We start from the raw sequence: 17,126 nt of genomic DNA on the forward strand, positions 1-17,126 counted from the left end.
CATCTCCCCCGACCTCACCAGGCAGCAGACTCATGATGCCACTAACCATCGCCTATGGATCACCAATTTTTGCCATGAAACCTTTGTCTTTTCAGTTTAAGTGTTGGCACAGTATCTTTTTTCTTTTAGCCGCGAGCATCAGCATCCCACGGTCAAGTGCATGATACTATTGTGTTCTGGCACGCTTTGGTGCCGAATCAACACCACCGGAAGATGCAGTTTCAGGGCAAGGCAAAAGCGTCCCGGTTTTATTCAATATATATATATAGACCGAACAGGGAGGGCCTCTTGCTTACAGATTACAGTTGCAAGAGGGTGTGGGACAACCACTTGTTATTTCTCAGTGACGAAGGACTGTGACAGTTAAAAAAATAAAAAATAAAAACGCATGAAAGAATGAGCCACCCGGTGAGCCAAAAACTCTACAAAATTGCCGCCGCACGAAGTACAGTCGCTTTACGGCTTCTGAATCAGTCGTTGTGTTTTCAGTTGCGTCACAGCGGGTGCTTCTTCCATCTCACCAAGGAATTGAGGAACCCCATCACCTGTGTGACAGACAAGCAGACACACAGATTAGAGTCACCAGACTAGACCGAACGAAGCCGACAGGGTAGAAGCAAGTACTGAAGGAAAAAAAAAGACCACAAGAGGTTTACTTCAGACGGGTCTCTCAGCGAGTAGAAGGCTTCAGTGTCCTTGGGCACCTGCGAGACTAGGATTCCGTATCCACAGCTTCGCTCTCGCAGTACCTGGAGCGAGCGAGAGAGAGAGAGAGAGAGAGAGAGGCAACAGGAGATTCTGATGAGTCTAGAACGGCTCAAACATGCGAGTGTGAGATGCACAAGTTTCCTGAGAAGATGTAGCAACCTTGAAGGCGTCTTCGTCTGTTCGATCGTCTCCGATGTAGATAGGAACCACATCTTCGGAGTCGCTTAGGCCGAGCGACCGAAGCAGGAACTCGACAGCCTTTCCCTTGTCCCAGTCGATCACCGGGCGAACCTCTAAAACCTGCAGCGTAGCAAAAGAATTTTTTTTTTCGTTGAGTCTTGGAGCAAGTATCAAGATCAATGGCAGTCGCAGTAGAACAGTCTAGGCTCCTACCATTCGCCCGTTGGTTACTTTGAGACGAGGGAAGGCCTCCAAGACTTGTTTCACGAGTCCTGCGACCACTTTCCAGTCCTGAAAAAAACAATAGCATAAAGCTCTCAGTCTCAGGTAAATTCGCTACTGCTTCCCTGTAATAGGCGCGGTCTGAATCTGATGCATCCTAGTAAAAATAAAAGGATGTCTGAAGCCGTAATTTCATCCATTTCTCTACCGACAAAAAAAAGGAAAGATAAACAGATACACATAATAAAGGATGAAAGTTTCAGTGGCACGCAATCTCACCTTCTCTGCTACGTTGCGGTAATGTACAGATACACAGAACTTGTTGTTCTCAACTCTTGCACCTTCAATTGAACTCGTGACCTCCACGAGGCACTTGGAAACCTGTTGCAGAAGTGCGGTTTAGACCGTGCTCAGCAGTTTACTCATGTGATTACCTAAAAGGCTAAAACACTGTTTTTCATTGTTCGCAGAGCGAAGTTTGAATATGAGTATGTGAAGATAGTCTTAGCAAGTACGGAAATTTGATAGATTACCCGCTAGGAACAGTAACAGAGTTCCAGATATATCAAGTTGAGGTACTGCGACTAAGAAATGCAGTTTGTTAGTGCAGTAGCTGTAAGATAAAACACACCTCATTAATCATAGGGAGAAACTCGCAAGCAGGTTGGAAGAGATTGGCTTCTTTGCACTGCAAGTAGAATTCGAGTGACTGTAGGTATTGTGCACGAAACTGTATGCCAGTAATAACGGAATAAAGAAGATGTTGAATTCAGTACTACGAGCAAGAAGGCCTCAGTGCGGCGGCAGTGCCTCACCTTTTCAGTAGCATGTGCTGCTGCAGATGTCACTATGTCCATCCCGTGACTACCAGCGTAGTACAGTTCCGTCAGTTTTACAAATTCAAACACCTGAAAGAAGATGAGAAATTTAACTAACAGATGTCACATCAGACAACTTACATACAATTAGGATGTCGAGGTTCATACAGCAATACATGTGTAAACATATAAGTGGGCAAAAAAAAACAGCAGTGCAAACGTTTCATGAGTACCTTCTTACGGGACCTTCCGCTGACAATCGCGGTAGGGAAGTACTTCGCGACATTTCTAACAGCAGCTCTCATCTGAGCAGAAGGTTTTTCAGACAAAGCATAAGCGGTTGCTTCATTGGTCAGATAACGCTAAGTGTACTTGAAACAAACAGGCGGTTCTGATTTACCACAGGGGACATGAACGCTTTGTCGGGATCGTCGACGATCGGCGACAGGGTGCCGTCGTAATCCAAGAACACAGCGATCCTCCTGCCCTGTGCGTTGGCTACTATCTGCTTGAAGGAGGCCAGCGCAGAAGGGCATTTTGACTGCAACATCAAACCCCCCATATGAGTACGTACAGCGTGCATTCATGTCCAGAGGACGTACGTCGCCGTACGTGGGTGGACTGCATAATAGCAGCTGCTTACCAGCCATGCAGTGTAAGCAGGATCTTCGTCGGGCGAATTATCCTGTCCGAAGGCGAGGTTGTGCTTCTTGCGAGGCGACGACGATTTCATCGCGTCTAGCAGGCCATTGACAAGGACCTCCTCGATTTTACGCCTGCTGCTGGCGCTCATGCTAGGACTGGAGGAGCAGCCTCCGGACATGACCGAGAACGGCATCAGGTTCGACGTCAAGCCTCCCAGCAGCGGTGGGCTTATCGATATCGGATCGGTGATGACAGGTGACGAGCCGCTGCCCATATCCATCGGGATCGGTGAAGAGAAGAGCTGTGCTGCTGTGCGGTGGGGAGTGGTGCTTCAATTTGTTCTCTGGGACTGGATTTAGCCTACTGTCTTGTCGATGAAAAACCACTTCTTCAGCGTCTTCTTGTCGCCGCAGGTGTGGAGGCAGTTCATCAACGGCGGAGTACCTGAGAACTGATCGGAGAAGAGGCCGGAGATAGTGTCAGTGCAAAGTGCATCGGCTATATATGATGAGAAAGAAGTTTAGGTGGCCGCTTAGGATTTGTTGTCAACCTTTTCATGTTCAGAACAAGGAAACATCTATATCAGGAACCCGGAGAGGCCTTCATAGGGATGGCCATAAAAGTGGAGCTCTATGCCACTTTGATATTCAGAAAGTTTCGCTGCACAAATTAAGCAGAAACTGAGCAAAACACTTGCAAAATTAAAACATGTGGTCATGGCTGAGTGCAGTTAGCGACTTAGCCTAAGCATGCACTCTCTCCTGCTTTGTTCTTTATTTTGGACATTAGCACGGCACGTGTAGTAGTGCACACTTTTGACACAGTTTAGGGGGGTGAAATATATGCTGGAAAATCGTGGTGTCATAGGAAACATGTTACATTCATTGGTTGAAGTTTCAAAAAAAGGGTTGACTATAGATACAGTTTTACAGCAATAGAGAAAGGGATTAGCATAATTACATGTTCCCCTAATCACTGTGGCCATGTGTGCTTGGGCCCATGGCTAGCTTATTAATGTATTGATGATGAGTGTTCTGACCTAGCTAGAGTTATGGTAGGTAAACCTAACACTAGGTTCAGTATGCAATTTAATAGGTGCGACCAACCATGGAGAAGCAGTTGTATTGCTATAATTAAGCTGCGATATGAAGCATATATGGGAATAACGTCAGTTGTATATATGTTATGGTAAAAATGTGATGTAAGCACAAGAACGTCATGCTGCGGAGTGCGAGTCTTTGTTGAGAAAGATGTAATGTGAATTTTTATATTAAAAAGAAGAAGAATATGTTTCACGAATTACTTGCAAAATAGTACGGTACAGTATTAGGTGAGAACGTTGGCATATTGACTTCTTTTGAGAGGAAACAGGCACACGGAGAAGAATGAAAACAACCACTAGCTCGTTAAATGGGCACAGGTCGTTGTGTACGCGTGGTGACGAATCCTAATGCACGCATCCGTGCTATACGGCGTGTGCAGAATGAATTTTACCGTCAAGAGGCCAAGAAGAATACAAGAGACTTCAAAGGGGTTAAGGAAGGAGCAGCAGGCCGGTCAAGTAAAGAGAATGGCCCCCTTCTTCAATAAAAAAAAAAGAGAAGAGAATGACATGGTGCGTGCCTTTGAATGCAGTCACGCACAAACAAAACAACAGCAGCATCTCCCTTTTTTCCCACTAGGGTAGCTGTAGATCAACAGCTGGTAGGTTGTTCCAAGAACTGTCGGGGGGTTTGGGTCCCTCTAACAAGCTCTAGCCATGAGATATTTTTAAGCAATTTTCAGATTTGACACATTTTTTGTAGGCTTGCGGCAAATTTCACATGTTTTCTGCGGACCTACATGAGAACCATCAAATAATTGAGCCAAATTCTCGCCACAAACAGAAATAATGCACCTCTTGTTCCGCAGGGAGGGGCATTGTAGTTTAGTCGTTTGTGCACTTTTTGTGCCCCAAATCTTGCTCAAGAAAATAAACATGGACGAACCCCCAAGAACATGGGGGGGCAAATATCGCATACCAAAACGAAATAATCAAGATGGGCGAAAATAAAGGATCCTAGAAGGAAGAGATGCACACCTTGAATTGCACGCGAGATGCGTGTGAGGCAATCCGTAGAGAGAGAGAGAGAAGAGAGAGAGAGGAAGAGGAGAACGGAGGACGGGAGAATGGCGTCCATGCAAGGGGCTATATATAGAAAAAGAGAAAGGAAGGAGGAGGAGAAATCTTTGAAGAATTCACTAACGCCAGCTTATTCCGTTATACGGTAATTGTTAGGAACACTCCGTTTGGAGCCCACAGGATTTTGCGTACGCGATGGGAAAAAATCTTCTTTATTTTATAGATAGTTTTATACTAAAAACTCTTCTTTTATTGTAGTAGAAGGTTTTGTGTTGAATATTTTTTTTAAAAAAATCATGGTTCGCTATCTTATTTATCTATGCTAATTCTTAAGCATAACCATATCGACTATATGTACCCGACATCATGTAAGTATATTATGGTAGTTTTTTAATGCACGGAAAAATACCATAGAAAGACGTCATTAGTAAATATGTGCATATGTTTGAATGTGTTGAGTACTTGAGTTGAAACAAACCGTATGTAGTTTGCACCTACGGTTATGTCCTTCGGTAGCCATTACAATGACATCACTAAACTGTAGAGCACTCTTTGCGGAGGAAATATCTTATGCAATCACTTATATTGGTGCAAGCGTGCAATCAAGCGGTTTGGTGCATCTAATCTAGATCTAATGATGACTGTTATTTTATATTTAACCCCTTCCACCTAAACATAGTACATATTTTACTTTTAACCCCTTCCATATGAAACTGTTGAATTTAGATTGGATGCTCTGGATAGTTTGATTGCACGCTTGCACCAAAATGAGTGATTGCACAGGATATGTCCTCCTCTTTGTGTGCGGTTGAGAGCTCGTGCTAGTTTTAAAGGTTTATATTCTACTCCAGCTAACTCGTATGTTTATAGTATATATATATATAGTTTTTATGGTCTACATGAAAATTCATGCATTGAGCCATTGACACAACAAAGAGATGGAGAAATCAGGCAGGGAAGGCAGCTGGTGTGCGCCCAGCACTTTGTTGGAAACCGCACGCCACCACCCACCGGGCTGACGCGTAGCCCGCCTTCAGAGCGGGCCCACTGGAAAAGCGCCGAGGGTGTCGCCCACCACTGACAGTAGGACCACACAACCCACGTCACCCTCAACCGTAGCCGCGTCCTTCTCAGCACGGAGCTGGCGTCGCATCAGCGTCGACGCGCCGGGCCCGCCGCGGTGGAGACCCCAGTCCTCACCACGCCATCCGCGTCCACCTCGCCATGGGCCATGGCGTGGCCCGCCGCCCACCCTCGCCGCGGGCGCGGGCGCCAGGAAGGAAACAACCACCTCCTCTCGGCGTCGGCGTCGCGGTCCGCCGACCCGGACAGCGTCCACTGTTACTGACCTACAAAGCACTATGCCACTATTAGTACTTGCTACTAGTGATCGTGGTCGCCACGCCCGAGTCGCCCCCGCGCCGTTGGCGCGAACCGGGTCACGCTCGCGGGGCGCAGCGCGGCGCGCGTTCGCTTTAGCGATTTACTGCATGTACCACGACGGCTTCGCTGAACGGTGGAAACTGGGTGCGGCGTCGCCGTCGCCGTCGCCCCCGTGACGCGACCGCCGCGAAATGCGGCACATCGGCATTAAAAAAAATACACGGCACGGTATCGCCATGGCTGTCCGCAGCACGTGGTCGTCTCGAGCACGACGGCAACTTGTAGTAGTAGCCTGTCTTCTCAAGTGTTTCACACGACGGAAGCGGCCTTGCAACTTTCTGCCGAGCACTCGCGCCGGCGGCGGCGAGCGAGTTCGATGGGAAAGGAACAGCGTATCTTCCTTGTAACTTGTGCGCGTCAGGGCAACGCCAGGCTGGCCCTTCGGCGGCTATAAATTTATTTCGGAAACTGGCAGAGACGAGATGCCAAATCCGCCCTCACGGACACCACAGCAGATGGTTCGTGCCTGAAACCCGACGAAGACGATGAGATAAACAAATGGTAATGTTAATCCTGTGTCGATAAACAAGGCATTGAACAGCATAGACCATGGCATGGTGTTCCCTCTGTCGATAGGCAAACCGAAACTGTAAGCTAAAGAGCTCAAGCGTACTTCAAACTATTCTGTTCATATGTCTCGCCGGGACTTGGATAGCATATCTCTGTCAACAGTGTCAAGAAACTTGTTCTCCATAAAAAGTATACAACAGGGTGCTACAATCTTAATTGGTCGGTGCCCAGCCAATTTCATGCAGATGCTAACCCAACGTGCGACATCTTTCATGCATCACCTTTCGTTATTCATTGCCAACTAAAAGCTTTTGGTAGCACGTCAATTCCAAGAGGGGTTAACACTGAAGCGTCACTGCTGGCGACATGGTTTCTGCTGACTGCTGGCGACACGATTCCTTGGGGGGAATTGGAGTCCAAGTCGGATACACGAGGGCGCAGCTGCCCACAGGATGCTGCTGCTAACGTTTTCGAGTCGCTCACCAGCACCTAACGCCCAACTGGCCACTGCCAAGAAAGAAAAAAAGCGAACAAGAACACGAGCTACGTTATGAAAAAAAATTGCATGTTGTGAACTGAACGATTGGCAGACATTGCATCTGCACCCAGTTACGATACCTCGTCGTCTTGGTTTTGTTCTGTTTCGCACTGCCTCAGCCACTTGCTAGCCCATCTCATGCTTCCCAAAGATGCCTGCATCATCAACAGTCACAAGCAGTCAGCTTCAGTTACTAGCAGCATATATGGATCTAACGATCAAAGACAATAGATGCAGAACATGAAGTACTGTAGTAATATGTCCATCCACAACTTGGAAGGACAACGTTGCGAGTCCGACAAGTATGATTGGCCAGGAAATAATATCAGTAACTGCTTACATCTTTTTGTTCTATGGTGGTTCGGATAAGTATGGAGCATAGATTAGATGACTAAACAAGTGAAACCTGCAAAGATTCTTTGGCGATATTGTCTTAGTTTACCTTATCATGACTACAGACCCCACATGTCCTGTAATGAAATAGACGAATGCAATGCAGGGGTTGGGTTCAGGTGTTTCCTCTTGTCACGTCACGTTGCAAACAAACCCAGTAGACAAGAAGCAACAGCCTGCAGCATATAGGGGTGCGGGATTTACTAGGGGAGGCTCAATACTGCAACTGAAAGTCAAGGGTAGGCTGGCTGTACGACAAATTTGTGCAACTTGGCACATCAGAAAATAACTCAAGCTGCAGTTCATCCCACCTTGTGCTCTGACACCTAAATGTGCATCTGAAAGATATTCCCTTTTGATGTGCTTATATTAATACAAAGATCACATAAGACCCTAAGAGCTTTAACATGGTGTTAATACACGGCATCCTTGGTGAATGATTCATGAAAAGATACAGAAATATCAACATGCGAAGACACCATGAACACTTTGCATCTATGGATAAATTAAAAATAAAATGCAAAAGGCGACCAGTCAGAATGTTTACAGTAAGAAATGTCATAGCTTAAAAAGGCATAAATGTAGATTTAAGAAGCAGGTGTCATAGAAATGCACCCCCACTTGATTACCGACAATTGAAAAGAACATCAACAACTGCCGTATACATATGTATGAACCAAGCAAGAGAACCAATTTCTGACCTTAAGGCTCAACCAGAAGAAAACAACACAAACTCATGAAGGCTACTTCAGCGAGATCAGCTGTAAACTTGTATCACCTGTATGTGCAACTGCCAGACTGGAAGCTACATGAACCCCAGAGGGCTTTATTCCAAAGTAGGGCCATTCAATCAATGAATCTACTATGTGAATATCGGGACCTTTGGGTGCACTTTTGGAGACCATCACCTAACCCAGCAGTGCGCTGTTCACATGCCACATGGAAGAACTGTAAAGATCTGTTCTTTATGACTGTGACAAGTTCCTGATGCTAACCAACAGACTTCATTATTTACATAGTATAAGACTGTAGAGCACAGGTTGAACTTACATTGGACCACCAGTATCCAGTGTACATATTATTTCGATGTTTCCACTACTATGAATGCCTGCTGCTTTGGGCCACATCTCTATCTCTACTAATATAAAGCAGGAGTTTCTCTACATGCTACAACTGGTCCAGTTTCTTGATAAATAATTCTTCAGTCTTAACACACATAAATTAAAAAAACTCAACCTGCAGGGGGTAAACAGCCCCCGAGCATTATATTAAGAAGACCGAACCTCTGCCCTCACCCATACACAATTACATCTGATCATGATGTAAACATACAATACAAGTGTTTTCCCTGTGCGGGAGATGTATGAGTATTGGGCTTATAGTACCAAAAACCTTCTGTACTATCAATGAAAAACAGCATGCAAATATCTTTGGTGCTTCAAAAGATTGTAGCGGTAGTGGTAGGTTCTACTGCTTCAATTTTGGAGAATTTTCTCAAGGTTAATTTGTGCGTGCATGTGCAAGTTCCACTAAGGATCCTCTATGAAGGAAGATAGATCACCTGTGCACAGATCTACCCATGTGATTTATCAGAATCCGTGGCTTGATGATCCATTGGACATATAATGACTAAATGTAATGATCTATATTATGTTTGTGATTTGTTACAACCAAGGCAACAGTGTGCTAATGCAGTAGGACCCACCATGTGCAGCTCAGAGGATAATGGCACAATCCTATTGAAGTTGCTGGTTCTGAAAATATATTTTTTCACCCACAATTTAGTAAGGGATAATACAGGACTATTTGCTCGATTACGGTAGAACCATAGAAGTAATAGTTGCTCCTACTAATAGCTTAAGTGCTTAACCAAATGATGGTCCTAACTGGCAAAACTGCCAGTGATGATAATTTCATAGCTGGTTACTTTCAATTGATATATTAACATTAGGCAGCAAATACTAGAAACCTCACTTTAAGGCCTCTGCTACCAGAGGCATAAATACTTGTTCCAGAATACCAGTACCATGCTAGAGCATTGAAACAATGTACCAAACAAGTCATATGTGTTTGGAGGCAAATTGATGGAGCTGGACAAAGACGCTTAATACCCATTTGTCTAAGATATGGTGAGTCGGCATCCTATTCATCTAGCAGGTGGCAAGTATTTACAAATATTCATCTAAGATCAGGTAAAAGTGCAGAAACGGAAATTAAAACTGACTTACAAAGAATTGGCATAAGAAAACATTGGCACTATAAAGCAACCAATGCACATTAGATCTCAGTTTCAGACATAAAACATACTACTTGTGAGGTCATACTGCAATCAGGCAAAGCTTATCTCCAATACAATGATCTGCATGTGTCCTAAAGAAGCAAAACAAAATCAGGCAAAACTTGCACAATGAAACAAGTATCGTGTACATCATTCAATACCTGCACAAGTCAATTTTAAATGTCACTAAACAAATATTCACACTAGCAAACAATAATGAGGTGTTTGCTTTGAGGAATGATTGTGCACCTTTGCACTGACATATTTGTTCTATTTTGGAATGAACTCGGTTGATCCATCACCATGTTTCCCTCACAAACTTTCATGTTTATACTTTATAGCTTAATAATGAGGAACAGTTTCATCCTATTAAATTTCACGGGATGACCCAATGATGGACCATTCCATTCTAGATGAGGTGATTCATCAAACTAAACGCCCAATAGAGTAACCCATGGACTAAGACTACACGTGTGTTGTCTACAGCATACACAAATATTCAAATAAGATGCTTAAGTGCTCAAAATATTAAATTATCTGAAATTTGGGAATGCTAAAGCGTATCCAAATAGGCATTGAACAGTGGTGACATAACCAGCATTTTAGTCACAAATTGAACGGGTCTAGGTACCATTTTCTCATACAGTTCATCGATGATTTGAGGAAACCATTTGCAGAATAAGGTTGTACAGAAACTATCACTAAGCTATACAGACAAGAACTTTATTGATGCCATTGCTCAATATTGGTGCGGCATTTTCTTGAAATATTTACACGGACCTGTTTATCCCCAAAATACAGAAATCAAGATTTTGCACAACGGAAAGAAGTGATCAAGTGAAGCAAAAGAAAAAGAAACGCCACGAACCTTGAGAACAAGAAGGGTAACTAGCTACGAGGCGAGGCGCGACACTGGTCGAAGCGGCGGAGCACCTCGGGGTCGTGCATGGACAACACGAAGCGCGAGAGCGCCTCGAGGTACAGCGCCGCCTGGTACCCCCCAGCGGCGGCGACGAGGTCTGAGAGTACGCCCCGACGCAGCCGGTTGGCTTCGAGAGCGACGCCCTTTAGCTCCGCCAAGAACGCCTCCACGTCGGCGGCGCCGGTTGCCTCGGCGGCCACAAAAGCTTCCTGGGCCTGGCGGAGGCGGTCGGAGACGGCAGGGACGGCGGTGCGGATCCGGCGGTCGACGCGGTCGACGGCAGCGAGGAGTCGCGGCGAGGGCGAGAGCGTGCGGAGGAGCGAGGTAAGGAGGGAGGGGTGGACGTCCCCAAGCCACAGGAAGGGGAGCTCGAGCGGGGACCGCCAGTCCCCCGCGGCGATGACCCGCGTTGGGTCCTGGCGTGCGGCAGCGTCGAGCGCGGACCAGTGCGCCTGGAAGTGAGCCTCGACAGCCGCGGCGGCGGAGGAGAGCGGGTCGTCCCAGGAGCCGGACGAGGAGGAGGTGGAGAGCGCGCGGCGGAGCAGCGGGAGGAGCGGTGAGCGGAGGGTGGCGAGCCAGGTGGCGAAGAAGTCCCGGATCGGCCGCCTTGCGCCTGGGGTCCCGCGGCCCGGCGGCGGGGGCCGCGGCATGCCTGTTGTTGCGGCGGTGATTGGTGTGGCCCGATTGCGGCGGTTGGTTCGCCGCTTCGATGTCGGTGTTGGTTCTGTGGAGTTGGAGGGAAGGATGGATACAGCGGTGGGCTGAGACTGAGACTGAGAGCCATCTAACTCGTGCAAGAAATTCTTGGCCCGGTCCAATTTTTTGGGCCTCCACTGTGTTTTGGACGTGTCTGATTCGCAAGTTGGAGAAGTCCCATTTATCTTCCTTCAGTATCGCAAAGCTATGCTTTGCCTGCTCGAAGACATATTTGATTCCTCTCTCCTCCGAAAATAGTTTGTAATGTAATTATTGGTAAATGAAGTTTGAAAGAGGACTGTTTCAAAAAAATCTATTGCAAATTTCAGTTTTCTCTCTCTTAACTACAAAATTGGACATAGCTTCTTCCTCGTCTTCTTAAATCGAACACGAGACTTGTGGCTATTTTCCAAGGTGTTTTTCTCTTTTTCTTTTATATTTACTTTGGCTGAATCTTTGAAAATTAGAGTAAAACATATTAAAAATCATAACGCATCGTACTTTTTATGATCCAATTGTGGTGATTTTTTTTTATAGTAAACTAACAATTGCATGCTAGAGCTAGAGTAAAATTTTCATATTCTCTGTAACAGCATGTTTTTTAGAAAGATCTACGTGGCTAGAGGGGGTGAATAGTATATAAAAGTTATTCTAAAAAGCGCAATTCACTAGAGCAAAGTGATTAGTACAGTAGTAAGTGACCCTAATAGCGACTACAAGCACTAGTTCGTGTTCACTCCAAGCAAGCCTCCTATAGTAGCAGTTGGTTTTACTAACTATAACACTTCACCACACAAAGCTACTAGCAGGTAGACTTATAATAGAGAGCTAAAAACAAGAGCAACTACCAACTAGTTACTACTAATAAGAATTACTAGTTAAACTTGGCGACAACTAACAAGAGAGATATTACTACACAAAGCAACAAGCACTACACAAGAACAAGAACAAGAGCTACTAGTTAAACTTGGTTGACAGTGAAAAGATGGGCCAGTTGTTGAGGCAATCCCTAAAAATTGAGGACAAGATCTGCACCGCTGTGCGGGCTGTGCTCCGAAACATGTCGGTCGCCATGATGAGTTCTCCAAACCGTTGGTCCATCCAGGACCAGGCCGAGGCCGAGGCAGGGGGGGGCGAGCTCGTTGCGCAGCAGTACACGGAGACATTGCTTCATTATCCACTGGTATCCGTCAGTGGCCGCCCAAACTCGGGCAATCATGCTTGCTCCGCCCCTCAAAAGCATGCTGAGCTCCTGAAGCCTCGCCCTTGCTTTACACAAAGCCTTTGATCTCTTTCTGTTCCTCCGACGCCAGGCAAGAGGTCATGGCCTGTCCGTCCGTCGCAGGCGGCCACTTTATTTGCGTCAACGCAATTGAACGGAGAGCCTTCTAAAAATCGGACAAGACTGATGAAACAAAACCGTCGGTTCACTTGCAGAGCTGAGCTCGTCCGTCGGCTTCGCGCTTCGGCCTTCCATCGGCTTTCCCTGTCAGTCAGTAAGGTATGTAGAGAGACAAGCGAGTAGATCACAATTATAGCCGCCAATAAATGAGGTCGCTGCAGGTTTGCTGGGAGGGCGCTTGACAGGGAGAGACTATTCAATTCGGGAAATCATTTGCGTGTCAGTAGGCCAGCTACGAGTGATCAGTTCAACCTGCCATGCAGCAGGGGAAACAAGTTGACATCGGCCAAGAGGAGTTTACTATGGCCAATTGGCCATGCCCGTTTTTTTTTCACGGTCAGAAACGCTAGACAGAGCCCGTCCGGCCAGGTGAAGAACAGTGCCGGCAGTTGCTGTAGCTTAGACCGAACTGAAGGCCATTCATGGTTCATGTGCTCGACTACTGTTGCCCTGTGTACTCTCCCTGTTATCTTCCACTGCAGGTGCGGTCATGTTGCCTCGCCTGTCAGTTTAATCTGCCTATGATTCTGTGTTTCCCTCAGATTAATATATATGCATGCAAATGCAGGAAGATGGCATCATGTTGGCAGTAAAATATTTGCTGCTGCGCATTCCATCCCGCACTGGTTGCTGAAAGAAAGAAAGAAACAAACAAACAAAGGGGACCAGAGAAGTAGGACCCGCTGCTGTATGTAGTGTAGCTCTACTGCGTACACCTACCACAGCACGGTATACAATACAAACCTATCATGCTGTACATATTCCCGCTATACATCTGAGCAGGACCTGCCATTTCAAATGACTGCTCCATTCTACGGCCCCCCCTCGGGTAGCTCAAGAAACAACCAGAGAGGCCCTGCCAGCACCAGCACTGTCGAGACCGAGAAATTGACACGGTTCCAAGTTCAAACTGGAGTCAGTCAGTCATGGCACCTTGAGTTTGCTGCTCATTCGCGTTCGAGCTGCCTGCCTTTTTAATAAATCAGAGGTCTTTGGAAGTTTGAGCTTTCCAAGCGCTTTTGTGCATGGTGTGCGCGCTTTATACGTGGATTCCCTTTGCTTGTGCAGATTCAGTTTAGACTAGAAAGCGAGATGAGGAGAAAAAAAAAAGAGAATTGTTTGAGGACTAGCGGCCGGCCGGCGGTTGCAAGAACGGATTCAAACTTTGGACCAGGCCTGATGAAAACCCGAGTTGGCCTCAGATCGAGAACAGGGCAGACGAGTCTGAGGCTCTTCTGACTCAACGAATGGGCTGCTGCTCTGCCCGAGCTCGATCCAAACGACGAGCCTTGCACTCCAGTCAAGCTCAAAATTTTCGGGGACGTAAAAAGCGCCTGTTCTTCATCATCGCGAGCCTACACGGAAAGCTACGCCGGCGATGATGCGCGGCAGCAGAACGTGATCAGTGTGAAGCAACAGCAGCTACAGAGTAATAGTATTGTGTGTGTGTGTGTGTTTTCTTTTTATTATTCATAGAAAAACGAGAAGCTAATTGAGTAGTACTCCTTGTGTAGCTGGTACTTGTACTACCTTTGAAGGAAAGGCGGAGGCGGCATAGTTTGCGCTTTGCGGAGCATAAACTACATGTCGTACTTTATGCAATTCGATTCGATCGGACCTGCACTGCGCTGGAACAGTAACGACGACGACAGAGCGTCTTAAATAAGCTAAGATAATCTAAAGTTAAAACTTAACAAAAGCCATGAATTAGGGTCCGAACACGTAGATAGCCGTTTTCCATTTAATCATGTTATATATATATATATATAAGAGGTAATGTAAGCCCTGGGCTTCCGTTAGTGGAGGAAGCCCCAGCCAGGAGGCCGATCGGGTCGCGTTCGGCCCAATGGACGCCAACTTGCGTTAGCCATGCATAGGATAGCAACGTATCCCGGCTGAGACGCTGCAACCGATATACGCACGCATAAAGGTATGCGGAAATGTGCACAACTCATGCATAAATGGGGAAGTTTCTGCCACGAATCACGGAACGAATATTTGCATGTGCATACCGGTTTACGATTGCATAACGTTGTGAGACATGATAGCGTAAACCATGCAACATTTAAAAATTGCACACTGGTTTGAGATAAGGAAAGACGTGCGCGTAAATAAAGGGGCAGTTACGTGAGGAAACAAATACAAGGTTCGCTCGTCCACTGTTGGGCCCATGCTTCGTTGCGCCGAAGGTCTTGCGTGAAGAAGCAGCTTCGGCTGAAATCGTCCTCAGGAAATGGCCGAAGGTTCCTTTTTATAGAGCTTCGGCGTTGCAAACCGACATAAAGATAGAATGACCTTTTTATCCATAGAGGTCTAAGATAATGTTGTAAACTTTTGTAAAGGGCATAATTGTAATTCGTCACAGGCTGCGTCCTGTGTCTATAAATAGATGAACAGTACCCCCGTACTGTACACACGAACTTGGCATTTGCTTTTGCGTCACGCTTGTACTTTTTATCTTCTCTCAGGACTGAAGGTACATTTGTAATTTGAAATCATTTCTATTTTTCCATGTTAATAAAATAGAAATGATTCTATGATGATGCTTATATTATATTTCATGCTTTATATGAATCCTTCGTCATTACTTGTTATGTTTACGAAGGTATGTCTCTTATGACCTTCGTCCGAAACTCATTATTTCCCGAAGGGACATAATGCTTCGAAGGACGAAGGACTTTAACACTTAACACTTTTTATGTTGCCTTGTTCTTAACTCTTAGCATTTGAGAACAAGTCCCCAACATTGGCGCCCACCTCCGGTGAACTCACTTCCACTTCGAGTTTTTTGAACACCTTCGGAAGCTATAGACCCTCGCTATGGCGCCGAAGAAAGCTTCAGCGACTGGGGCTGCAGCACTGCAACCGCTGGACCCCAACCAGGAGACCGTCTCTCTTCGGGAGGCCCGAAACCAGAAGAGGAAGGCTGTCAGCCCGACGATTCAGGAGGATGAACTAGACCAAGAGATCAGGGACATGGAGATGCTACATCAACAGGTGCAGAGGAAGAAGGAGAAGATGGCCAGGCTAGCTGAGCTGCAGAGGCAGATAGACGAAGCTTCTGAAGAAGTCCGTCATCTTACCCACGATGAGCAGAACCGAAGGCCTCAACAAAAAGACCTTCATCAGGAGGGCTTCTTCAATGAAGATGACTGGTATGACAATTTCCATCATGGAAATTTTGTTTTCGACGATGCTTCTCCTCTGTCCGCTGATCTGCAGGCTACACCTTGGCCTCCGTCCTATAAGCCACCCCAGCTTCCCATGTTCGATGGCCATTCGGACCCGAAGCAGTTCTTGATGAGTTACGAAGCAACAGTGTCTTCGTATGGTGGCAATGCTGCAGTAATGGCAAAGTCTTTCGTTATGGCCGTCAGGAGTGTTGCTCAGACCTGGTATTCCTCCCTTCGGCCAGGAACGATCACTTCATGGCAGAAGCTGAAGGATATGTTATTGACCAGCTTTCAAGGATTTCAGACGAAGCCGGTCACTGCTCAAGCCTTGTTCCAGTGCACTCAGGATCATGAAGAATACCTTCAGGCGTATGTCAGAAGGTTCTTGCGTTTGAGGGCGCAGGCACCAACGGTGCCCAATGAAATTGTCATCGAAGCCATGATCAAGGGGCTTCGTCCTGGACCTGCTGCTCAATACTTTGCTAGGAAGCCTCCTCAGACCCTGGAGAAGCTGCTCCAAAAGATGGACGAGTACATTCGTGCTGACAATGACTTTCGCCAAAGAAGGGAGGAGGCCTTCAGATTTTCTGAAATGACCAGGGGCTTCGGAGGAAGATCCTATCCGAGGCATGTCAGGTCCATCCACAACTCTACTCAGAATGATGATAAGGGGAGTCAGCAGAACAGACCGCAGTGCTCCTCACAGGCTTCGGGGCAACAACAAACTTTCTTCCGGCCACCAGCTCCAAGAGGCAGAGGCGCCAGGGGCTTCGGCGGAAGATTCGGAGATCAACCAAGGAAACTGTTTTGCTTGTTCTGTGGAGAAAGCAAGGGCCATACCACCAGGACGTGCCATATTACAATCCAGAAGCAAAAGGAAATAGCCGAAGCTGCATCTCAACAAGCTCAGCCGAAGCAGGTCATGCATACTGCTTCGTATCATCCACCTTACATCCCACAATACATAGACAACCACCCTGCAGCTTCTGTAGCTTCGGCAAGTCAACCTCAAGCTTCCTGGCAGCAGCCTCCGCCTCCACCTCCACTGCAACAGGGTCAACAGCCAGAAGGGAGTC

General features: G+C 46.5%; 2 protein-coding genes across 4 annotated transcripts; both read right to left on the reverse strand.

Moving 5' to 3' along the window:
- Window positions 1-219: 219 nt before the first annotated feature.
- On the reverse strand, window positions 220-4,761 carry LOC100216724 (uncharacterized). Of its 2 annotated transcripts, NM_001359488.1 has the most exons (12): window positions 4,654-4,729; window positions 3,124-3,233; window positions 2,572-3,024; window positions 2,329-2,469; window positions 2,162-2,233; window positions 1,926-2,018; window positions 1,742-1,798; window positions 1,390-1,491; window positions 1,102-1,179; window positions 868-1,008; window positions 657-749; window positions 224-545 (listed from the first exon to the last, which is right to left on the reverse strand). In NM_001359488.1, exons 3-12 carry the CDS (start codon window positions 2,851-2,853, stop codon window positions 495-497), a joined length of 1,110 nt encoding a protein of 369 aa, NP_001346417.1. In that variant the 5' UTR covers window positions 2,854-3,024; window positions 3,124-3,233; window positions 4,654-4,729; the 3' UTR covers window positions 224-494. The 2 variants fall into 2 exon arrangements, with proteins under 2 accessions (XP_008681271.1, NP_001346417.1); XM_008683049.3 differs by lacking the exon at window positions 3,124-3,233 and having other exon boundaries at window positions 220-545; window positions 4,654-4,761.
- A 1,952-nt stretch (window positions 4,762-6,713) lies between these two features.
- Window positions 6,714-11,695, reverse strand: LOC100191973 (Protein INAPERTURATE POLLEN1). 2 transcript variants are annotated; one of them, XM_020553019.3, is made up of 4 exons: window positions 10,726-11,695; window positions 8,281-10,637; window positions 7,267-7,341; window positions 6,714-7,155 (listed from the first exon to the last, which is right to left on the reverse strand). In XM_020553019.3, the coding sequence occupies exon 1, from the start codon at window positions 11,427-11,429 to the stop codon at window positions 10,746-10,748; it is 684 nt and encodes a 227-aa protein (XP_020408608.1). In that variant the 5' UTR covers window positions 11,430-11,695; the 3' UTR covers window positions 6,714-7,155; window positions 7,267-7,341; window positions 8,281-10,637; window positions 10,726-10,745. The 2 variants fall into 2 exon arrangements, with proteins under 2 accessions (XP_020408608.1, NP_001130869.1); NM_001137397.1 differs by lacking the exon at window positions 8,281-10,637 and having other exon boundaries at window positions 6,771-7,155; window positions 10,726-11,460.
- Between the last annotated feature and the right edge of the window lie 5,431 nt (window positions 11,696-17,126).

This window comes from Zea mays, chromosome 5 (genome assembly GCF_902167145.1).
Source record: "Zea mays cultivar B73 chromosome 5, Zm-B73-REFERENCE-NAM-5.0, whole genome shotgun sequence".
In the NCBI taxonomy this organism is placed as follows: Eukaryota; Viridiplantae; Streptophyta; class Magnoliopsida; order Poales; family Poaceae; genus Zea; species Zea mays.

Coding starts and splice junctions, on each gene's coding strand:
- LOC100216724 (XM_008683049.3), bottom strand. CDS start 2,853: ATGGATATGGGCAGCGGCTCGTCACCTGTCATCACCGATCCGATATCG. Junction 1,799..1,925: donor CAGCACATGCTACTGAAAAG/GTGAGGCACTGC, acceptor TTCTACTTGCAG/TGCAAAGAAGCCAATCTCTT. Junction 1,009..1,101: donor AAGTAACCAACGGGCGAATG/GTAGGAGCCTAG, acceptor GCTACGCTGCAG/GTTTTAGAGGTTCGCCCGGT.
- LOC100191973 (XM_020553019.3), bottom strand. CDS start 11,429: ATGCCGCGGCCCCCGCCGCCGGGCCGCGGGACCCCAGGCGCAAGGCGG.